This window comes from Armigeres subalbatus, chromosome 3, assembly GCF_024139115.2.
Source record: "Armigeres subalbatus isolate Guangzhou_Male chromosome 3, GZ_Asu_2, whole genome shotgun sequence".
Classification (NCBI taxonomy): Eukaryota; Metazoa; Arthropoda; class Insecta; order Diptera; family Culicidae; genus Armigeres; species Armigeres subalbatus.
This window is the reverse complement of record NC_085141.1, coordinates 207,023,533-207,048,175: the sequence shown is the minus strand read 5'-3', so window position 1 is coordinate 207,048,175 and position 24,643 is coordinate 207,023,533. Positions and strand designations below refer to the sequence as shown.

Here is a 24,643-nt window from a genome sequence, read left to right as displayed (position 1 = left end):
CTGCAGCTTCCACCTGAATCAATATTCATGCCGTACGCTACGATTGTTTTCTTTCGTTTGCTGCCGGATATAGTTTTTTTTCTCTCCTGTGGGTCATTCAACAATGGAACATCTATAGTTATGATTGCCTTCATCTCGAAGCTGATTTGCATAATTGGTACTACGGCATAGCAACTGAATCAATATTGAACAGCATACTCGTTATTAGCTCTTGACACAGTAATGGGAGACTACTGTTTGCTGGTTGAATAGAATGAAAGTGAAATGATGTGACTAGTGCAGAAAATGCTTTCTAATAAGATAATGCTGTCGGATGAGATGAAACATCGAAGAACAAAAAGCGTTTTGTGAAGATACGATTGCATATAACCATCATCTAACATTAATAAATTAATTACGCACCGCTCTAAATAGCTAAGTCCTGGTTCTGGTCCTGACCGACTCACGAATACAATAACTGTTATCCCAATAATAGGTTTACCTAGCTCTGCATTTTACTTTAATACTGTTTAATGCATAGACTTTATATTTATTAAGATTCAAAAAGTATATGGAAATCGACCCGTAATTCGGTATTCATAATCATTTAAAGTTGTGCACATAAGCTAAACTGGGTAATTTGAAGAAATCCTAACGTGCAAATGTGTGACAAATGTTCAGCTTCTGATTTTTAAGAATTCAACGGTAAATCGCACATTGGCAATTATATTACTCAAATGTAAAGTAGTAAATTAGCAATTATTTATCATAAGTTCAAGAATTTTGTAGAACAACTACTTTTAGGGGAAACATTGTTCATATGCACTTAAAAGCTCGAAAATCACTTTAACATGGTGAAAACGTGATCAGAACAAATCGCAATGTTCACAATACTTGTAGAGCACACCAAACGCTTCCGTATAGAGGTCGTTGCGATAGTTTTCGGCGTTTATATCTCCTGTTAGATTTTTTTTTCAAAATTGAAAATAGCCCAAAAACACTAAACTGACTTGAGCTACATCGAAATTTTATCCGAATTATCTAAAAATTTGACAGGATGCTTATTTTAGCATAAGAATTGTAGATTCTGGGCTAACCGGTTGAATTTTTGATACTTTTTGAAAACATAAAGAGGTCTAATAAATATGTATCTTGTGTGGCAAGTACAATGGACACCCAATGCCCAGGGAATCAAGAATGCTTCCCACCGAGAATCGAAATCACCATCTCCGGATTGGCGATCCTACGCCTTTGTTCGCAAGACTAACTGAAGAGAGTAAACTCAATAACTGTCAATAAATTACATTACTTCACGGCAATCTCAACCAAATATTTGCAGGATTATTTCCACTAATTCTGTGTAAATAATTATTTACGTGGGCGTATTATATGAATTATTGCCTTTCTTGTACACTAAGTGTATGCAAATTTTATATGTATTATCACGCCAAAAACGAGTTTTGCATAGAGTTACATACACAACTTTTTATCGATGACGTAAATTGTCTTTAACTAGGTGATTCGGGTCCAAAATGCTTCTGTTTCAATTACTTCCAAACAGCGCTCTTGGCAAAAAAAAATAAATTGATGGAAAGAACAATATGTTTGTAAATAAGACGGTCAAATGCAAAGGAGTGTAAATGGCAAAAACTTAGTTATGAGAAAAATCGGTAAAATGTTTATCAATATTTTTATTTTCAAATTGTTCAATAGTTCATAAATTTACATATTTTATGAGAAATTTTACATTTATTACAAATAACGTACAAACGATAGCAATATATTTCCGAAAAGCTCTAAAACCAGAGCATTTTTTATAAAATCAGCTCAGATTTGCCTAAAATGTCACTAATAACCCTTCTGCTTCTAACCCCTCAAATGATTTCTAAGATGCAGTGCCCCATAGCATAACTCAATAAATTGTACGGATGTAAGGACAGCGGATAGGGACCCTCCGTAACCTAGCGGTGAGACGCACGTGTTCGATTCCCGGTGTAGGTCTAGGCAATTTTTGGGTTGGAAATTGTATCGACTTCCCTGGGCATAAAAGTATCATCGTGTTAGCCTCATGATATACAAATGCAAAAATGGTATCAAGGCTTAGAAACCTCGAAGTTAGTATCAGTGGAAATGCTGTATGAATACTAAGGTGCGAGGCGACAATGTCCCAGTAGACACGATATCTAGGGCTGAATCTTCCAATATCAGCTGAAAGCTCTAAAAGTTTAAGCTGATTCATAAACGTAACGCATATATGGTAGCTGTTTGCGGATGATTATACATAGGTACACCCCTATTCAATATAACCGTGATTGTTTATGTTGATATCATAGTGGCAATTTTAAACCAGTTCAGAGTAACCATTGTTCCTCGAATTGTTTCTCCTTTGTTCATTGTTGAATAATGCCAGGTACTGCAAACGCGCATTAGTTCTACGCAGGCTGTCACACAGCAGAATGGCAGCCATCTTGGAACCAGCGAGCTCATTTCAAAACAAACCTTTTGAACCCCGGCATTGTTTCTGCGGTTAGCAGTGGGGTTACTTTTTTTTTCCCTCGACGAAGGTTTTACAGAACGTTGCTATGACACCGCAGAGTAATTCACAATCATAATCATCATCCAATGTGTGCACCCACACCACGGCCACTCGCAGCCACGCCATCATATCAGTCGGAACGTGTGCCGGCTGTTTATACCAACGCGATACTCCATCCGCGTATAGTCGTGATTATGATTCCGCTTTCGTTTGAGTGCACCCCTGCTTTATGTATCATCCGCAGCATATGTAGGTACGTACATTCACATATGGAGCCACCATGCTGCATTGGGGATAATGCAAAAATATGCGAAGCGTGCTACAGTCTTTATTATCCAATCTAGTTGAGCGCCAAAGACTGCGATGATGCCAACGACAGTCACAAAATTCTTAATTATTACGGGGCTCGCCTTCCATACAAAGAACAAAATGGCATGCATACATAGGCGCGGGGAGTCGTAAATATTATCCCGACTGTTTACTGTATTCTTCCGTCTGGTTGATGGGAAGTGAAGGAAGCTTTCTGCGATGAAAACCACCACTCCATAATGCTCATTAATGTTTGGCTCTTGTTAGCACAGGGCAACGACTAATATGACGATAGGCATGGTGGAATTAGAATGCGGCCATCATGGAGCGAATGGTATTTAGGGGGGAAAGCTAGGGATAACTAATAGGGTAAGTAAAATATTAATCGGTAAGCATTTAATTTTTGTTACAAATTTATATTTTATTAAATCCTTTTTGCTGCTATTTGAAAATCTAACATAGACTGACTCTAAATGTCTCAATGATTGTTACTCTGTGAGTCCAGTCAAAGCTTTCCTCAAATCTACACTGCCATGTTAAGCATAGTGGTCCCGGTCCCGTTATTTTACTATACTATGATTCCCACTGTACTCGTGGTTAGCGGTTTTGCATTTGCCTTAATAAGTTAGTTCTCCATTGGTGAATAATAATTCTGGGACCAAAAATGATGGCAATACAAGATACAAGCGAAAGCAGAATTAGGATATTTGTAAATTTCTTCAGCCAATCCTAATTGTTGCTGTGCACAATTCTCAAAGTTCTATGCAAAGTTATTTTAGCCCGGATTGATTTATTTATTTATTTATTTATCTATATAGTAACATAAATAACCTTTGAAGATTTTCAAAGTAAATAATACCATAACTATAACTAATTGCAGAAGGCCATTGTACTCTAACTACGGTTGAAAAATGATGTAATTCTATTTTTAAACGAATGAAAATGTCTTTCAAGCCTACAATTTGACGGTAACTCGTTCCATAATTTGACCGCGCGGTGACGAAATCTCGCTTAACTTTTCAAAAGGACCTAAGTAACATTTTTTTCATGAATTAATTTTAATACAGCAATCAATAGCTTTAATGTTGTTCTGTTGATTGCGCTAATCAAATTAATTCATGAAAAAAATGTTACTTAGGTCCTTTTGAAAAGTTAAGCGAGAAATAAATCCTTTAAGTAATTTGTGTAGTATCTCGAAACAATCAGTGACGGTGTTCTTGCCGAACGCGTATAAGTGAAAAAGTTTTCGAGATATTTAGGAGGGTTACTAAGTATTTTAAACGTTTGTGTGCATGTTCTAATCTTAAGATGGTTAGAAAAACTGCATCCAAGAAGTAGATTGGCGTAATTGGATACGTGGTCAAACTTTCTTAAATTGAATACATATCTTGTAATAGTGTTAAAAACTAGTGTGAGTTTTCTGAGGTTTCTTTGAGTGGAATAATTTGAGATCTAACCATTTTTAGTCTAATATGTTGAGGGGTGAAATGTCTTAATATTACTAAGCTATGGAGTGCGTTGAATACTTTACCACACACAGCATTAACTTGAGCATTCCAATTCATATTGCAATCCATGATAATTCCAAGGTTTTTAACTGTTTCAGAATATTCAATAATGTTATCCCCAACATTTACCATCGGGGCATCTCGCACACACATACGTTTTGTACGGAAAATAATAGATTGGGTTTTCTTGGTGTTTAGTGCTAGTCCAAAATTTTCACACCATCTGACCACATTATTAATGTCGATGTTCATTTTCCTAACTATTTCCGGAAGATCACTATGTTTACCCGAAATATACAACTGGCAATCATCGGCGTATAAATGGAACTTACAAAATGATAGTGCAAGGGGTAGATCATTTATGTACATTGAGAATAGCAGGGGACCCAGTATAGACCTTTGAGGTACACCACATGATACCGATATTTTCTTAGACCGTTTGTTGTTAAATTCAACGAATTGGTGTCTTTCTGTTAAGTAGGAAAACATTAGGTTTACTGAAGGTTGATCCAGTTTGAAGTTTTGAAAAAGCTTATCACAAAGCAAGTGATGGTTAACTGAGTCAAATGCCTTACTAAAGTCCAATAACACAATTAAAGTTGCCCTTTTGTTATCAAGCGCCTCTCGAATATCATTTTCAATTCTAATCAAGGCTGTAACTGTACTGCAAGTTTTGTGATATCCTGATTGGAGTGTACATAGCAAATTTTGTTGCGTTAAATATTCATTAAGCTGATTAGAGAGAATGGATTCAAATATTTTCGATAAAGCGATAAAGCATAATGGATAAAGCAGAATCGATTCAAAAGAAGATCGAAGCACCATTCCGGTGGCAGGCCGGATTGCGTGCCGGAAGATCTTCCCAAGTAACAATCGCAATGCTTCGAAGATTTATGCTAGTTTTATAGAGGTTTTATTACGGCATGTAGAAATGCTTAATGTTTTATTTTGGTTATATACAGTTGTCATTTAATCAGATCCGCAAGAGTACTTGAGAACTACGTTTTGAATTCCAATATAAAACCACAGCTCTTTAGGTTTTATAATGCTCCTGCGTTCCTCCTCAGAACTTATAAACATAACTGACATCAGCCCCGCAGTTAAGTTAAAGGTTAGCTTTGATCAATAAAATATGACAAGCTTCGTAAAGTCCTGTATACAACCCACATATAACCTTTAATCCTTAAGAAGACCTGCATAGGAATACAAAGCTTTAAACCACTACAATAAAGGGCACAAAACCAAATTTCAATTTCAGCACAAATTGTTTGACCAATGGAAGTCTTTCTTTTCATTTTGATTTCAGTCGAAAAAAACCAACTGAATTATGTAGAGGAACTGTTCCGATCTCCATCTCACTGAACATACATTCATCTTACCGGAAAGCAAAGAAATACGGCACCAATTTCGTCGCTTCTTTTTGCCAACATGCGAGCTCTGCTGAAAAAAAATCACAAATCAAATACCTTTCCATTGCTCTGCTTTTGATTTGATGAACACCGGGGCCATGAGATGAAATCCAGGAGCAGTTCCCTTATATATTTAAGTCGACGAAAAACTGTTTAAACAGCATTTGCCGATGAGAGAAATGAAAATATGTATTTCATCCATATATGCTTTATCACTTTAACACGAGTAAAAACCTTTTGGTACAAAATGTACCATTTAACAAATGTCACTATATGCTATTTAATTGTAATACTTATTTTTAAAATTACATGGCTGGATGCCGAGGGCAAACAAAGTTTGTTTATGTTTTTTTTATATCTGTCTACGTTGTCATGTTGTTATTATATATAAAACTACTAATCTTTTAGTTTGATAAAACTTTTTACAATGTTATGGAAACTCATATGTGAATATGTACATTATATGGAAGATATTGATTTGGAAAATGTATTGGAGGTAACCACTTTCACTTCGATGGGACTCGAACCCCAATGCGGTCGGGTCCGAGCTTGACGACCGACTGGCAAATGCTTACACAACCTCACTTGATCAGTACCGTTGCTGATGAAGAATGTGTATAGCCGCCAGACATTCTAAATACTCACGCTCCTCTAATGTGGACGTGTACAATACACATGTGGAAGTATTGGCTTGAGAAATGGATTGCGAGTGATTTGACTATGCGTCCAATTTGGGAATCTCGAACTCGTTCAGTAGCCGCTAGGTTGCGAAGGCCGACGGAGGTCCTTCGTAGCTTAGTTGGTTAAAGCACCAGTCAAGCGTACTGTAGGGTCATGGGTTCGAGTCCCATCGAAGGGAAAGTGGTTACCTCCAATACATTTTTCAAATCAATATCTTCCACATAACGTACATATTCACATATGAGTTTCCATAACATTGTAAATTAACGTCCAAGTCGGGTGGTTTAATCCCCGGAAATTGGCAATTAACTTTGATTGAACTGATAAAACTTGCTAGTCGTAACATGGCCTTGAGAAAAGCCAAGATAAAACCTCTAGTTGTTTGAAATGCCAAGATAGGGTCAGTTTAGGAGTAGTGGTTATATAGAGGCATATTTTATGCAATCAAAGTTTTATTCGAAAACCCAGATTAATCCACCTACAGTGAGACTTCATTATTTAAAACGAGATAAAACTACTCAGCTTCCCACGGCGATTTACCGTGAAAGTGACAAAATAATTGCTTACCCAAAGGCGGATGGCATGGGTTGAGTGACAACACAACGAATGATAACGTAATGTACGTCATGCTGCATATCTATAAGGCGTTCATCGGATTGAATAGCTATTGTGACGTGGCTAGTAACTACGATATTAATTAATCCAGAACTAACTAAATCAGTCATTGATCTGAGCGAAATTCAATAGCTTTCAATAATAACATATATTTCGCCTTATGGATGCCTAATTTTGTAAAACTAGTCTTGTTTAATATCTTAAAAATGAGTGAGATTTAAATGGTAGTAAATTTCAGAATTAGCACACATACGCACACATACATGCATATAAGTGGTCTACTAGTGTCTCAAAACATGCTCACATTTGCTATCTAGCTTCAACTGAAGAAATTTTTAAAACCTCCTTCAATTTTTACGTTTTTGCTTTTCTGAGAAGATTGTTTTGTACATGCTTCTACATGTTTCTCAATTAAAATCAGAAAAATAGGCATATTTCCTTATCATATCATTTGTTATAATTATATTTTCAATATTAAAGTTGATTTGTTAAAATTTTAAAAGTTTAATTTATTTAAAATAAATTTTATCTCATAATTCGCAAGATTTCTTGATAGATTAATACGTCGCACACCTGCGTAACGCATACAAAGTGAAATTATATACAGTTCCGAAAGAAGGAAAATAATTGATTGATTGTTTATTTGTCTTCGATTGGATCGTACAGACTACTCTTATTCTAAGTTCCTTATTCTAGATTTGAAACAATACTTGGACACATTAAAATCAAACAAATTACAAACATTATTAAAAGCTCTAAGGCAGGAGCTAAAGGGATTATTGTATCCGTACGTTGTTCGGTGGGTTGGGACAGCGAGTAAATCAGCGTGACGCAGGCTATGGCTAGGTATGCTCAACTGTACATCCACGAGCAAGTCCGGACAGTCTATGTTACTGCTGATGATGTCATACACTACAAGTCTGAAGGTGAGTCGTCTAGTTGAGAGTAGTTCCAGGTTAATTAGCTGACATCGGGCTCTATAGTCAGGTAAGTGCATTGGATCGTTCCACGGTAGGTGCCGAAGTGCAAAACGGATGAACTGCTTTTGAACTCATTCAATGCGAATCACTTAGGTCGTATGGTACGGCGTCCAAATAGGGGCAGCATTATCTAAAATACTCCTCACAAGTGCACAGTACAGAGCTTTCAAGGTGTAAACATCGGTGAAATGAGCTGCATTCCTACGAATAAATCCAAAAACTGCGAATGCCTTCGCCGTTATTGAAGAAATATGTTCGTTGAACCGCAATTTCGAGTCCATTGTAACGCCCAAGTCACGATTCGACGAAACACGCTCTAGTGCAGCATCGGCAAAAGTATAGCTGTACATTATTGGGGATATGATTCGGCAGAAGGTGATGACTTTACATTTCGCCACATTCACGCTCATTCCGTTTTCATCGCACCAAAACGGTGGAGTACGTCAATATCAGTTTGAAGAGCAACACAATCCAGTAAATAGTGTATTACTCTGAAAATGTTGAGGTCGTCAGCGTACAGAAGCTTTGCAGAGGTAAGGCAGTTGGTCAAGTCATTGATATACAGCATAAACAGTAAAGGTTCCAGCACGCTACCCTGGGGCACACCCGAGGTAATGCTGAAAAATCTAGACCGTGAGGCGTCAATACGAACGAAGGCCTTTCTACCAGTCAGGTATGACATTATCCAATCTGCTATCCATTCAATGAAACCCATGTGGCGTAACTTTGCAACGGCATGTTAGTGAGATACGGGACGAAAGCTTTCGAAAAATCTACGTTTACGGAGTCCACCTGATTGCGCTTCTCGACTTCACAAAAGAGCGCATTAGAATAGCATAGTAGATTCGTTGTACTAGAACGTTGAGGAAGAAAACCGTGCTGATGAATCGAAATGAATGGTTTAATAGCAGATAACAGAACTTTATGAACTAATGGTTCAAGAAGTTTTCCAACACAACAAAGAATGGAAACTCCACGGTAGTTATTTTTCCATTGCGCAAACTTCCAGATTTGTGAATTGGAATCATCGTTGCTGTTTTCCATAGTCCAGGGAACGTTTTTTCACTCAACGATCTGTTGAAAAGTAGTGTTAGTGGAGCCGCTAGTGATTCAGTACAGGCTTTCAGCAGGAAAGGTGTTAGGCCATCCACTCCGGCACCTTTTGAAGCATCTAAATCGCGAAGAGCTTTCAACACTTCTAGGTCGGAGAACAGGAAGGGCGCGAGGTCAATATCGTGCGGTAGAGCATTCGAAAAACTACCTGGGTGAGTTCACATTGAACACACTCTGAAAAAAGTCGGCGAAAAGGCTCGCAGCTTCATCAGATGTGGTAGCTGTAGTGTCGCCAAAAACAACATTGTTCGGAACTTGATTAGCCGTCTTTTGCGATTTGATAAATCTCCAAAACCTGGACGGATTATTTTTAAGGTTTGATTGGAGGTTGTCCATTTATCTTCGGTAACTGGCATCGAGGAGGTCGTTATAAGAGGTTTCTTCCTGATGGAGGGAAACTCTGTTCCCGTCAGTTTTGTTAGCGATGTACTGTTTGCGTAGCTTCCTCAATCTGTTTCGCAGGTTTCTGAGTTGAGCATTCCACCAAGGCTTGTTATTAACACCTCGATTAATGCGACGAAGGCGAGGAGCTATTAAGTGCAATATTTCGTACAGCTTGTCGTAAAATAGCAGTACGTTAGCATCTACTGAGTGCCCATGGAAATGATGACTCCAATCAACCGCAGAAAGCTCTGTATTAAGTGAAGTAAAATCGCACCGCCGAAAGTCGTAATCCATGGGATCCGGTTCCTGGTCAGAATAACGTGGTATTAGGCAGCAGGTGTCGATATGTAACACTACCGGTGGATGGTGCTCGTCGATTGGTATGAGCGGCAGAACGGGCTGAGAGATGTCCATGTTGTCAGAAGCATAAAACCAAGTCGAGCAGCCTATTGTTACGGTTAACGAAGGGGTTGATTTGCACCAAACCACATGTCGAGATGGCTTCGCTAAGGGAAATTTCTTGCTCGCTAGATGCGTTAGTTGCCAGATAGCCGTTGATGTCGTCATCGAAGATCCATTGAAGATGAGGGAGATTATAATCCCCAAGCAGCAGGAAAAAAAATCATAATCGAAATATCATGCACATTTATGTTTCATCTTGCAAACGGTAAAATTGGTCATCTTAATAAGTTTTAAGAATAATACTTTGATTATTTGATCAAACAATGAGGTTATTCATTGAAATTATTTTGAAAGTAATTAACTAAGGCGATTAATTAAACTGGTAAAAATCTAAATAATAACAAATTAACGAAGCGCATTGTTAAAATACAAATTATTTATCATGATTTCACCATGAAAAATCCCTGGCATGCCTTCAAACATGCATATAGCACTAAAAGCCAGATATGAACTTTTATTGACCGCCATGGTCAGCCATTGACAATAATTCTTATATTTTTGTTGCTGACATGTAATCCATGTATTGAAGGAAGAAAAACATATTCCTATTCGAGTACAAACAATAAACAAATTAGCAACCTGAGAGTTGACAACTGTCTTATTATCGGCTTATTTGTTTTATCATAGTTTTATCAAACCACCAAGTCTGGATGAGGTTTTGTGTTGCATGTTTTATGTGAGACTTGAAGTATATTATAAAACCGATGGACTGTTGTGCGACATATGTGCTGCTTGGGCTAGCACTGCGTCGAGCTGCGCTAGCGCTTCTAGTAACGCTTGAACCCTTCGATTGGTGCAGCGGCTGCCCCACTCCACTGCCCAAGCGTTAAAATCTCCTGCTATGACGACCGGCTTACGACTCACTAGACGATAGCCTATCGATTATCTGGTTGAACTGTATTATGTCTGTATGTGTGAATGTATGTATGTATGTGTGTGTACAAAAACATGTGAGACACACTTTTTTGTACTTAGCCTTATCCGATTTAAAAAAAAGTTTTTCAATAACTCCGGAACGCAATGACCGATTGGACCAATTTACAAAAGGGGAAAACTAAGGAAGCATTCCGCGTTGATTGCAACCTGCAACAGGTTGCAATCAACGCTGAATCCTTCCTAATTTTTCGCTATTTAAAATTGGTCCAATCGGTCATTGCGTTCCGGAGTTATTGAAAAACATTTTTTTTTCTTGGAGGAATGATAGTCCGAACCACTTTTTTCGGCGGTAGAATATAAAGACGAGTTTATAACGGTGATGACGAAATCGAGGTGGTTGAAGAGTTTGTGTACTTGGACTCACTGGTCACCACCAAAAACGATACCAGCAGAGAAATTCGGAGAAGCATCGTTGCAAGAAATTGTACGTATTTTAGACTCCGCAAGACGCTTCTATCGATTAAAGCTCGCCGCCGTACCAAACCGACTATCCACTAACCCTCATGAAAAACGTTTCATGGAGGACGTTATCAAAATTTGGAAAATATAAAGTAACGGAGTGATAATGTCATCGATAAACGTTTGATGAACGTTTTCAGAAATACGGAAGGAACTCCATCCAGACCGGAGTTGTAGGATGTTTCAGTTTCTTCACGACCTAACCCGACATTGATGTCAACTCTGCTCATAACTTGACCGGAGAGAAAAACTTTGCTAATAGCATTTCAAATTTGGCCTTCTGTTAATCTTTCATAGCTGAAAACATTGACGAGTTTTTCAGCGAACAATCCATTGATATTCTCAGGAATATACGCTGAAATTCCGTTGAACGCCATGCGCAAAGGTAGACCAGGTTCATGGCGTCGTTACTTCACGTACTTTCAGAGCATTTTGGGATGTGACTTCAGCGTCCTGAGTAGTCCAACTTTTGGCAGCCTGCACAGAAAAACATATGAAAAGTTAACAGTGCGTAAATCTTGACATGAGGAATTTTACGCCATTCTACGCAACTTGCATCCAATATTGACGATTTACGTCAAATATTATATACATTTGGGCAACATCTCGCGTGGAATTACGCCGATATTTGCGTTCCATTTATGTTTATGTCTACGATGCTTAAAAAACTTTTTCAAGGCCGCTCTTTTATACAATTTCAGTCGTAGAAGACCACTTGCTTGCCATGGGCCTCGAAGTAAGAAGAATCTCTCTGACCGACGGAAATTTAATAGGGACGTTTCGAATCAATAGCCCATGTACTTTTTAAGCTGAATGGTGATTGTTAACGAGATTCATAAGATTCTATTCCAGATACTTCACTTCATTTTAATAATACCAACACTATTTACATGAATAACGAATATCACACACTAATCATGAAATATATAATGGTACAACATCCACTTATCCAATAACTCAATTAACCAACATCCTCAAGAAAACCAAGTCTCACCCCTTACAAATTTCCCAAACCAGCCTGTCACCATATATACTACATAACCATCATCTACCAGTTCAGTATGCTTAGGAGGTACTTTGTATGACTGTCGTCTAGAACGGAAATGGTCGTCAATGTACACACTGCGCGATCATAATCAGCCATATTTTTTCCCAATTTGCAAATTTTTGAATGGCAAGAATAAAACACAGGGGGAAGCAAAAATCACGAAGGAAACCTGCCATCGCCGAAGCGTAGCTCTCACAGTATCCCGTCAACGTCGACTCCATGTCTGGGAATTATTCAACTAGCTTGACGACTACGGCGACGGTCGTAATAAAAGTAAAGAGAGCAAAACTCAATTTGTACAATCTCATTATAGCTAAACTCGAGAGTTCAGTTCGGTGCTTGGCATTACTCCGGGAAGAAGCAATTTGAACTTGGTTGTTTATGTATTTGAAATCTGTTCGCCCGTAGTCGTATGTTTGGTGGAAACTGGAAGTACATAAAGGAATCCCCTCCAATCGATGCCAGATCTCACCAACTATGAGAAAACGATTACAACATTGCGCATGATTCAAGTTTTCCGGAGGGGAATCTTCGACTCGATGGTGTGGAGATGAAACACATTGATGCTGCTGTAGAGTTGTGTGGATGGTGAGGAGTTTTGTTTGGGAAAAGGGGGTGTTCGTTACAGGGAGTGAAGGACTCGGACCCTGCCGCCGCACTGAATCTAATTTGTGTCTAACTGAGCTGGAAATTGCTACCTAATAGAAGGCACTCGGGGTAATTTGATAATGATGAGTAATCTGCATTGTGGGGCACATATACACGAGCAGATTTCGAAGCTACGTTTACATTCTGATGAATTTACAAGAGTATTTCTGCTGATGCAGATTCTCGGAAGGTCTTTGTTTCATCGAATGTTTCCAGTAGACAGGATCCGGAATTAGTCATTATCACTAGTATTGGTGGAAAAGTAGGGTTTCGTATACGTGTTCTTGCTGTTACATTTTAACCGACGGCACAATTGATAAAAGAAAAACCTAATTTTCAAAGCGTCAGGTGTTATTGAAGCATTCAACGAAATTAGCTCGAAAAGAGCATTATTTTTACCTTTTCCATAAGGTAAAATAACTTTGAATTGTCAATGAATCAATTCAAACACAAAAAATACGATGTTTCGAATCAAGTGAGCAAAGTGATGGTGATAATTGGAGCCCCGACGGACGATGGGTAATTCTGCCACCCATGCTAATTCCGTCGGTAGGGATTTTCGTTTTCTTGCTTTGTAAGAACGGTATTTATTGAAGTAGTAGAATTTGAAGCACGTGTGCCACTTTAAACGATTTGTTCTGTAACTGCCACCCATATGCGGCATCCTAGATACACACTAGATTTTTTACACGTTTAGGTTTTAGTCGATTATGATATTCAACGTCAATGATCCTATGAGTTCACCCCACGAAAAAATTCACAAAAAATCAAAGCAAATTCAGGTGGCTGTGAAATTTCAGGTTAACTGAGAAATTAATAAATACCAACAGTGTAAAAAAAAAATATTTAGGGTAATATAATTTTCCACTGATTGACGTAGGGTAAATGATGTATTTTGGACATCTGAATATATTCTGGACTTTTGGTTATATTTTGCGTGTTTTTCGAATTGGAAAGCTAAGCTAAATAGCTAAATAAATAGGAATCATGTGTCTCTTTGACCTCTTTCATAATCACATTTCTAACCACATTTATGTAACATAATAAACAAAATATAGCCAAAAGTCCAAAATATATTCAGATGTCCAAAATACCATCGTTACCCTATGATATAACAGTAAATATCAATATACTGTTTATACTGTCAAGCGAAAACTTTGCTTGTGAAAAAGGCTGATTTTTTAAGGTGACTTAACTCAATAACCCAGTCAGCGTATTGATATTTATCTAATAACTGTATTCCAAACTGTTGAAACTATATATATGAGATTGTTCGTTTACAGTTGTCAACCTTAATGGTAAACGTCGCAACAGTAAAGGAGACTGCCACCTGTTGCCGATTTCAAAGAAAAATATCCATGTATGGGGCCCTCCTTAGCCGTACGATAAGATGCGCGGCTACAAAGCAAGACCATGCTGAGGGTGGCTGGGTTCGATTCCCGATGCCGATCTAGACAATTTTCGGATTGGAAATTGTCTCGACTTCCCTGGGCATAAAAGTATCATCGTTTTAGCCTCATGATATACGAATGCAGAAATGGTAACTTGGCTTAGAAAGCCACTACTGAACATTCCACTGTTTTTTTTTCTTTTTTCCACCGTATTGCAACCAGAGCATTAGTGAATCATTATTCATTAATCATAATCATACAAAAAATACGATTCAATCATTGATCACTAATCGTTAATCATATATTTTTACATTTAATCATTAATCACTAATCATATTCATGATTGTTTTGAGTTTGTTCATTAATCATCAATTTTAATCATTGCATACATCGTTTTCTATTCATTATTCTTTAATCATAATCATACAATTTTTATACCTTTTATTAACACAATTTGGTAGAAAAGTTACTTGATTATTGATCTCTATGAAAATCATTTAATTTGATTATTCATAATCATTAATCATTAATCATGCACATATTGTGTCTATATTTGATTACGATCGATAATCGTTAATCATACTACAAACGTTTTATTTATTAATCATAATCATTAAACATTGTCCAAATTTAATTTAATCGTTAATCATAATCATTAATCATTGTCAAAAATGAATAAATCATTAATCATAATCTCTAATAATAAAGTTGAATGATTTAATCATAACAAATTTAATCATTCATTCGGAAAGAAACAATCTTTGCGTATGTGCCATCAAATATAACTCGCTTGCAATCTAAAAAGCGCAAGGGGTGAGGCTTACGGAAACATCCCTCGATTGCAGTATAATTGCAATAATGTTGCAAAATTCTACAGCGGAAAAAATAGAATAAAAATATAATTCGATTTATGGATCTTGTGATTGATAGTCCTTCACTCTACAACAGCACCATTCAACACTTCGAAGGGACTGCATGTTGACTCACCATAAAAACCATACGGTTATGAAGCTTTGTACTCGGGTTTCCTGTTACTTGATTTAAACAAACAATTTATTCTATTTTGAAAAACGCATTGAAGTTACTTGGTAAAATAATATGCAACTTAATGATTTTGTTTCGTGTATGCAACATGCAGTGCAATATTCCTAGTTTGTTTATTTCCAAATGTCAAACGCGTATTGCATTGCAATGTTGATGAAACATTGATCACAATTTGAACATTTTCGACATCTTGATGCAACTTTTTTGTGCTTTGATGCTTTTCCAATGCCTTTATTGAAACGGAATAGAAACAAGGTGCTTTTTGGAAGATGTTGCGTGTGCTACTTGAGTAAGCTGCGAGGCGGCAATGTACCAGTTGGGGTTGTAATACCAATGAAAACGAAAAAGTAGTTCGCAGTTATGCGGGATGGCAGCTTATTTTAATTGATTGGAATATAATAAAAATCCACTGAATGTTGACTGTTTGACTTGACTGTTCTACATAAAATTTCGTACACTGTCTGGTAATTCGATCGAATATATCTGTGTACCTGATGGGTCGTTTAATAGATATTTTACTGAATAAATGGCGGGTTGCTCACTTGCTCCTCGCTAGTCATGTGACACAAATCCCACAAATCCGCTAGTCATGTAAAATTATTTCAAAATAGGCTGACTGTTGTTTTTTGCTATTTCGCTGCATAACAAGCTGCTAAAGGAGTAAAACTATACACATAAGAAGATATAAGTTATACTCTGCAGTCTATAGTATCAATTGAGGTGTAAAAATTAAATATACAGATGACGAAAAACTCACTTAATTCGACGAAAATGTGAATTCTATCTAGTGAGATAGCCTGCATAACTGCAACTTAACCATTTCAGGCCCAATTTTTTCTAAGCGGTATTACGCAATAAATTTGATATGTTCCATTTGTTTTCGTGATTTATAATGGAGAACTGACAAAACAAAATGAAAAATATGTTTCCCGTTTATACTAGATCATCCAAACTGTCCTTGATTCCGGAACTTGCGATCTACAGTTACAATGCGAGCTTTTTTCGTCACTCTAAGTTTGGATATGTATTCAACCATGTCCATAACATATTCCTAAAGATCAAAAGATCAAAAGACATGGTCAGATGGTTTTGGGATATTCTGGGTCATCCAAACTGTCCTTGAGTACAGAACTTGAGATCTACAGCCACGAAACTAGATTTTTTTTCGCCACTAGAAACTTGGATATGTATTCAACCATGTCCAACCAGAAGACCATGAGACATGGTAAGATGGTTTTGGGATATCTCGGGTCAACTAATACCCAGAATATATTTGTGAAGAGACATTGTTAAGAGGTTTTGGCATATCATGGGTCATCCAAACTATCCTGTTGTGAAGAAAGTCATAGTCGAAGTCGCTTGTTTGTGTCGTCTCGGTTTCCGTGAAGAATTTATCGGATTACGCTGTTTTAAATCGTGAGATTTTAGTTTATGTTAATTGTACACTTCATTTGTTCAACGAGAGTGAGTTCGATTTTTAACTGCACCGGTACTTGGTAAATCAGCTCAGAAATTCTTGTAAATACCTATCGCGTCGGATATTTGTTTTGTGTCAAAATGGCAAACTATTGTGATAAATGCACCCTTGCTATCGGTATCGACTCCTTTTTTACTGTGTGCGAAGGATTTTGCGCTTAATCGTATCACGCTAGCTGTGTTGGGTTTGCAATGTGTGCATGGCTTCGCTTTGTAGAATGCGGGAGCGTACTGTTGTTGATGCAACTAACGTCCAGTGGAAGAAGAGTTCAAAAACCTGTAGAGAAAAATACCGAATATTGTTCAAACGCTTGCAGATGTGATTGTGAAACCAGTTCTAGATGCTGTGAAGAGACACTCAACGCCTATTGCTCTGTTGTACCGGAATAGATCAACTGATGAGATAGCTGGTTATTCACAACAAACCGAACATGAAAGTGATAAGTTTTCGTTGTTTTTAAAAAACATTGATAAACGTGCAACGGAAAATGATATTAGTCTTATGATATCACGCTCTTTAAGTACACCTTTATCGACCTGCAATGATATCGTAAAATTAGTTCCAAAATGGAAAGATGTAAATACAATGGACTACGTATCGTTTAAGGTGAGGTTGAACTCAAATTTAAAAGAGTTAGCACTGTCCGGCAATACTTGGCTAAACGAAGTGAAGTTTGGAGAATTTGTAAACCGCTCAAACGAAACTTGGAAATCGAATCTGTAAAACGTAGTTAAATGTGATGTTGAGACAATGTTTATTCGAGAATGCAAATATTGAATTTATATTATTATTATTTATAATGCTGTTTATTGTAATGAGTTTTGTAAATCTGTTTGTATGCATTGAATAATTCCTGTTACCTATAAATGTATGCTCTGTGAATGTAATATAGTGTAAGTAGTTCAATAAGACCATATTTGGTCAGTTGGATGTAATAAATAAATACAAAAACAAATACAAATACGACCACCACTCTAACTATTTTCGTCGCTCCAAGCTTGGATATGCATTCAACTATATCCTTGACATGTTTCAGAAGACCAGAAGATAAGGTAAGATAGTTTTGAGACATCCTGGGTTATCCAAACTGTCCTTGAGTTCCGAACTTGCGATCTACAGCTACGACACTAGCTTTTCTTGTCACTAGAAACTTGGATATGTATTCAAGCATGTCCATAACATATTCCAGGAGACCAGGAGACATGGTAAGTTGGTTTTGGGACATCCTGGGTTATCCAAATCGTTCTTGAGTTCAGAACTTGCGATCTACAGCCACCACTCTAGCTTTTTTCGTCGCTTTAAGTTTGGATATGTATTCATCCATATCCATAATACATTCCTGAAAACCAAGGGACATGTTTAGATGATTTTGAGATATCCTGGGTCATCAAAACCATCTTCGAGTTCAGAACATGCGATCTAGAGGCACAGCAGTACATTTTCCAGCTAACCGTAAGCATTTAAAAAATCCGTACGTGCGACTATAACGCTGTCGCAGTGCAACCATGCTTTATACTGCCTTATATAGCAGTATATTTCCAAAAAGGCTAAATATAGTGCTAATAGTTACTATGGGTATCCGTCACTCAAAGCTCTAATATATCGGCACCAACATTTCAAATTTTCTCAAAGTTACTATAGTCTAGAATATCTCAAAACTTTTTTACGATATCCATTGACCTCCCGAAAGTGTAATGGATATCATGGAAAGCTTTGAATAACGAAAAGAACTTCTAAACAGCTGTAGATCTGAAGTCCCGAACTCAAGGATAGTTTGGATTGCCCAAAATATCTTAAAAGAATATTACAATATCCGTTGACCTCCCTGAGCTTTGAGTATTGAAAAGAGCTTCTAAGCAGCTTCAGATCTCAAGTCCCGAACTCAAGGACACTTTGGATTTCCCAGTATATCTTAAAACTATCCTACCATATCCGTTGACCTCCCGGGAGGTGTACTGGATATAATTGAACGGATATTGAAGCCTTGAGTACCGAAAAGAGCTTCTAAGCAGCTGTAGATCTCAAGTCCCAAACTCAATGTCAGTTTGGATTGCCCAGAATATTTCAGAACTATCTTACCATATCCGTTGACCTCCCGGGAAGTGTAATGGATATAATTGAATGAATATTGAAACTTTGAGTACCGAAAAGAGCCTCTAAGCAGCTGTAGATCTTAAGATCTTAGTCCCGAACTCAAGAACAGTTTGGATTGCCCAGAATTTCTCGAAACTATCTCACCATATCTCATATCTATCTTACCATATCCGTTGACCTCCCGGGAGGTGTAATGGGTATAATTGAACGAATATTGAAACTTTGAGTACCGAAAAGAGCTTCTAAGCAGCTGTAGATCTCAATTCCCGAGCTCAAGGACAGTTTGGATTGCCCAGAATATCTCAGAACTATCCTACGATATCTGTTGACCTCCCGGGAAATGTCATGGATATAATTGAATGCATATTGAAGCTTTCAGTACTGAAGAACGATTTTCTTGCAGCTGTTGATCTCAAGTAATGTTTGGATGGCCTAGGACGTCCAAGGAACTTGAAAAATTGTTCATAGTACATCACAGTAACTCTTCGGATACGTTTGAATACAAATCTTATTTTGAAACAATTCAATAGGGGAGTAAATTTCAAGCAATTTTGCTGAAGAGAGTATTCCCTTTCATCTTTCGTGCGATTTTATATATCCTTTTTCTGTTGGGGCCATATATGATCCCGTGGGCCTGAAAGGGTTTTATTTCAGAAGGCTATTCGTTGTTTTTATAAACTACCCGGCACAGATTTGTAACAGGTTACGATTACAACACAACACAAATACAAAAACGAACTTGGAATCTAACCATAGACCTTGTGATTTGCAATCTTCTACTATAAACATCACACCATCTTGAAAGTTCTGCCTTCAAGTACACTACATAAAAAAACAGAAAAAGTTATTTATGACTTCATCTTTTTCTTAATAAAGAGGCTTTCAGCTCTTGGCTGGTTCACCTCTGTTAGACTTTGAGTGAGCCAGATTTCTCAACAACAACTATCTTTAAGATTTTGTGCGGGCTGCTAGGATTTTTGTATGCTATAAGTGGTGAGGCATTATGTGTACCGCTCTCAAAGTTCTATGCAAAGTGATCCTAGTCCGGCTTCAGGAGAATACCGATGGGACCCGATTCCGGAAGCCGGATTCCGTACCGGAAGATTCTGTGTGGACGCAATTAAGTTCTGGATTCTCGTGCATAGTGCTACACAACCACTAATGTTCCTTATCGTAAAAGACGAGGGTTTAGATGATTTAAGTTGACACTTTGAACCACTCGAGGTTTTGTGTCATAAGTATAATAAATTTTTAAAAATGAAAATACTTTTTACTTGGGCGAACATAGTAAAAATAAAATTTATTTCCTAAAATGAAAAGTTTTATTAAGGGCCCAGGTTTCACAACGCTCCAAATGACCAAACTGCAAAAATCAGCCTGGAAGACATCCGTAGAATTCATATCTTCAATTTGGTTCTTAAAGATTGAAAATTAGTTCGAAAATGAGCTTTAGTAAATGACTTGAAGTTTGGGTCATTTTTGACCCGCTGATGCACTTGGTGTCACTTTTTATTAATGGGCTAGAAAGGTCCAGGGTCTGGTGGCTTGAAACAGTTACACTGACGGTGAAAAATAGTATTCACTTACCCGGTAAGCAAGGGCTGCCTGCTGAGCCGAATGTAGATTTGAGATGGGGAAAACCTGTAAGAAAATAATATCGGTAATTATTTTGATTCGCATCTTGAAGCTTACAATCGAATGTATTAGCATTGAAATATTAACCGATTCAAACTCGCCATTATTCAAGGCTTTGAGCAACTGGGTGGTAGAAAATGCGCACTTGAAATAATTATCCCTCGATCTGCCAGATACCATTATGCTACAAAACGCTCGAAAGTAGCATAAAATTATACTCAACAACAAAACGACCTAATCATCGTTCCGTTTTAGCCGACACCACCGAGCCGCTCATTGTTCTTTCACCATTTGGATAGGAGAAGCCGGCCCACCGTACCGCAGCCAAAGTTTGTAAGCGTTGGATCGCCAAAAGAAAAAAAATGGAAGTTTTCAGTTTGTCTCTGCGCTTAACAAGCTTACTTGAAATTATACACCGTACCGCGTATAATGATAGATATGATTTATGACTGACACGCAATCTCGATTTCACGATTCCAGCAAAGGTGAAAATCAACTACACCGCTCGGTATGGTGATTCACACTCAGACGGATTCGGGCACTGCCGAGGAATGGAAAAACGATATTTTTACTAGGAATGGTCTTGATATCAATTGAATTTGAAACGGCGCATGTGATCTATTCCTCACTAAAGATGATAGACATTGCACACTTCAGGCCTATTTAGTCGCTGCAACTCATACATAGAGGGAATGACGGCTTGGCCAGGTTTTGTTCTATTATTGACAGGGGTTTTTTTATTACTGACTAGGCTCAAATTTGGCCTAAACATTCTTTGCATATCAAAGAATATTGTTGCCAAATTTTATAAAATTTTGTGGACAAAACCCCCCTGCCAATAATAGAACAAAACCTGCCAAAGCCGTCTTTCCCCCCATATGATGGTATTTGGACTGTGCAGAAAATAGTACTCAACTCTGAAATTGTTCATCGTTGAAATTGCAAAGTTGGAAGACTTTATTAGCATTACCTTTCAGCTTTCATTCCACGACAGTAGATTGCAATTTTCGTCGTGTAACGTCGATTTTTCTAACCACCAGTTGGTAATCAAATAAAATTTCTCAATATTTCACCTAGTGATATTGCCTTTATACAAAGTGATATTGCTATATATACAAAGCAAAATCACGAACCTTCGACACACAATTTTCTTCGTAACTTCTGAAAGCATGCCTAATTGTAATAAAATTTTACAGCGATCAATAGCAATAAAATTTAATAGCGATGACACCCGTCTATATGAATTTGAGTCAATTAGTATATGTACAACACTTTAGTCTACGAGCCATCTATGAAAAGTGAAATGATAGCACGAGGAACTCTATTTATTGGAATCGATCTTTTGATCGAAAAGGATCTTTTGAGAAGTGGGGAGATAGGATGTCGATCTCACATTCAATTGCCGCCCGCTTTCGGTATCAATCGTTCGACACCATAAGCAAAGTAAAAACGGACCAACGGTTATTTACTCCTCGTTTCGTTTCATGATTGAATCGTTTGCGTAGGCTGTTGGTAAAGCTAGCGGCAAAACAGTACGAAGCGAGTAAAAAAGTGTACAAGTAATCATTTTAAATCGATATTGATAGAATAATTGATTAATTATATGCTAATGCTACCACCTCCAATTGCCGCCGCACTCATATTGTGCGACGATGAACGATGGCTCACGATGATGGACTTTTGATGAGTAGTCCATGCCTGGAAGCACCTCCGTTGGCGTTGTTGCCTTCAGCGGTCAAAATTTCAGAAGAAACACGCCCACATTCCGCATTTTTCTATCTCAGTTGAGGCCATTATTACTTCATCGCTTTTACCATTTTTTTTCTCAAAGTATGAGGTTGTGGTAAGTATCAAATATGATCCACAATTGGTACGCGAGGCAAGTCGCGGCTGGGTAAGTATCGACATTCGACAAAGTATTGTGAAGCTAAATAGAACACTTGGTCGTCGGGCGATTCAGTAGTGGCTAACTAATACCGAACATGACTATATGTATTTTGAATAGCGTTTGAACATGATTATTAGACGTTGATTTGAAAGTAAATGGAAGAGAGGGAAAAATGTTTCGGGAACACAATTCTGATCTTTTGGAAGAATTACAGCGCGGACAGTTTTGGCTACCAATTATGACGAGCCTATGACGAGTTGTTATTTAATAGGGGAAAGGTGGACAAACCCGACACTCAAAGTATTCCTGTTAACTTCCTTATCGAAATGCCATTTTCGATAGATTATAATCCCCGAATCGAAGGAATCGACAGAATCCACATGATTGTCGGTACGATTCGTTTCTGAATAACCCTTGCATGATACATGTTCTACATAAGTTAAAGCAACTCATTTGTGACCAGATTTAATCGCAATTATGTTACTGTGACCATTTTTGACTGGCTTGTGCTGCCCGGGAAAGGCAATATAACCGAAACTATAGTGTTTGAGGTTATCGAAGGGAATGGAAGTACATTGATTGAATTTGTGCTGGCTGTTATTGCTGATTTTGCTCTAATGTCGAACCAACGTGCTCAGAATGTCAATATGAAGAAATCCATGAAGAATTTACAGGGAACATTCGCTAATTGCGAATGAGAGAAATGGTCGACTTCTTAGCCTTCAAAACCTATATTTTTTTTCGTGATTTTCATTTTTCATTTTTTTTCTGAAATGTACCCCCATTTATCGAAAACAAAGACGTAGTCCTGCGTAAAAAACAGCCAAACGTCCTAATGTGTTGTCAAAACCACGATGTTGTTTCGTTATCGTTTCTGGCGGAATTTATACAATTTGTTGCTTGAATGTTTTCTATGCCAAATCTAAAACTGAACTACATTGGCGATTGTCAAAACGTCCCAACCCAAGTAAGAATGTTTAGTTAAATACAAATTTGAAGAAGAGTAGAAGCACTATTTGTTAAAACTCAATTTAAATCTAAACTACTTTCAAAGGTTTGATGAAGAAATCATACATTCAATTTGGCGCATGCTACAAGGTGCTTTAGAGAAATTGAATTAAAATATTTTAAAACTGTCTAGTTTTCAATTGATGCATTTTTAGCAGGGTTTGCAGAAATCGCTCTCAATGAATCACATACAGCGGCTGGTTTTCTACCCGCCGATGACAGCTTCAGGCACTAACACACATAATAGCCAGCATGAGTTAACTAGCGAGTTTTCTCAACAGTAGGAACTTTTCATGAAAAACTATTTGGTACTAGTTATGTAGGAAGGTGTCTGCTACAAAGCCTATCAAATATTTTTTTTCGATTAAGGTGCTTATTTTCGAGATAACTCCTAGTGAGCCGCTGTAAGCACGCCCAAAGTAGGCAATTCATAGATAACGAATAACGATAAAAGAAAGTCAAAAACTGTTCCGAATCATAACAAGCCATGATAACAAATTTATCAAACTTGTATACAGTCACTCTCAAAATTGAGCGTACACAAGGATTAGATGAATATATTCGAAAATTCCAAAGGAAATTTAATTGTTGGCTCGGTTGTTTTTAATGCATTTCAATATTCATCCCTTCCTTCAATGTATGCGTACATAAAATGGTTGAATTTTTTTTTTCTAAAGTTCATTTATTTGAAAATAATCTCAAAATACGCCTATCAGATGTGACAAAATTGAGCGTACAGCTAATGTTTTTCTATAAAATTTCTTATTATAAACACGATTAATGTATTTTAAAATTGTTTTTTCATGATTATATTTATAATAATAAACATCCGCTACTTAAACGTTCAATGTTATGAAATTAAACCATGTATTAATCAAAATGGCTAACAAGTAAGATGTATAAACAGTGTTATTTAACAATTCAATGCTGCTGGGCAAAATAGATGCTTTAAGATATGGATTTCACCGGCATCGTGTCTTATATATGATAGACAATCGAAATCGAGCGAGACATACGATAAATTTGGGAAAATTCAGTC

General features: G+C 37.3%; 1 protein-coding gene across 1 annotated transcript in view; it reads right to left on the bottom strand.

Moving 5' to 3' along the window:
- Nucleotides 1-24,643, bottom strand: part of LOC134224567 (homeobox protein aristaless-like) — a 193,822-nt gene that overhangs the window by 137,625 nt on the left and 31,554 nt on the right. The window contains exon 2 of the mRNA XM_062703967.1: nt 20,661-20,714. Within this exon, the coding sequence (XP_062559951.1) occupies nt 20,661-20,714 (54 nt within the window). The remainder of the gene's footprint in view (nt 1-20,660; nt 20,715-24,643) is intronic.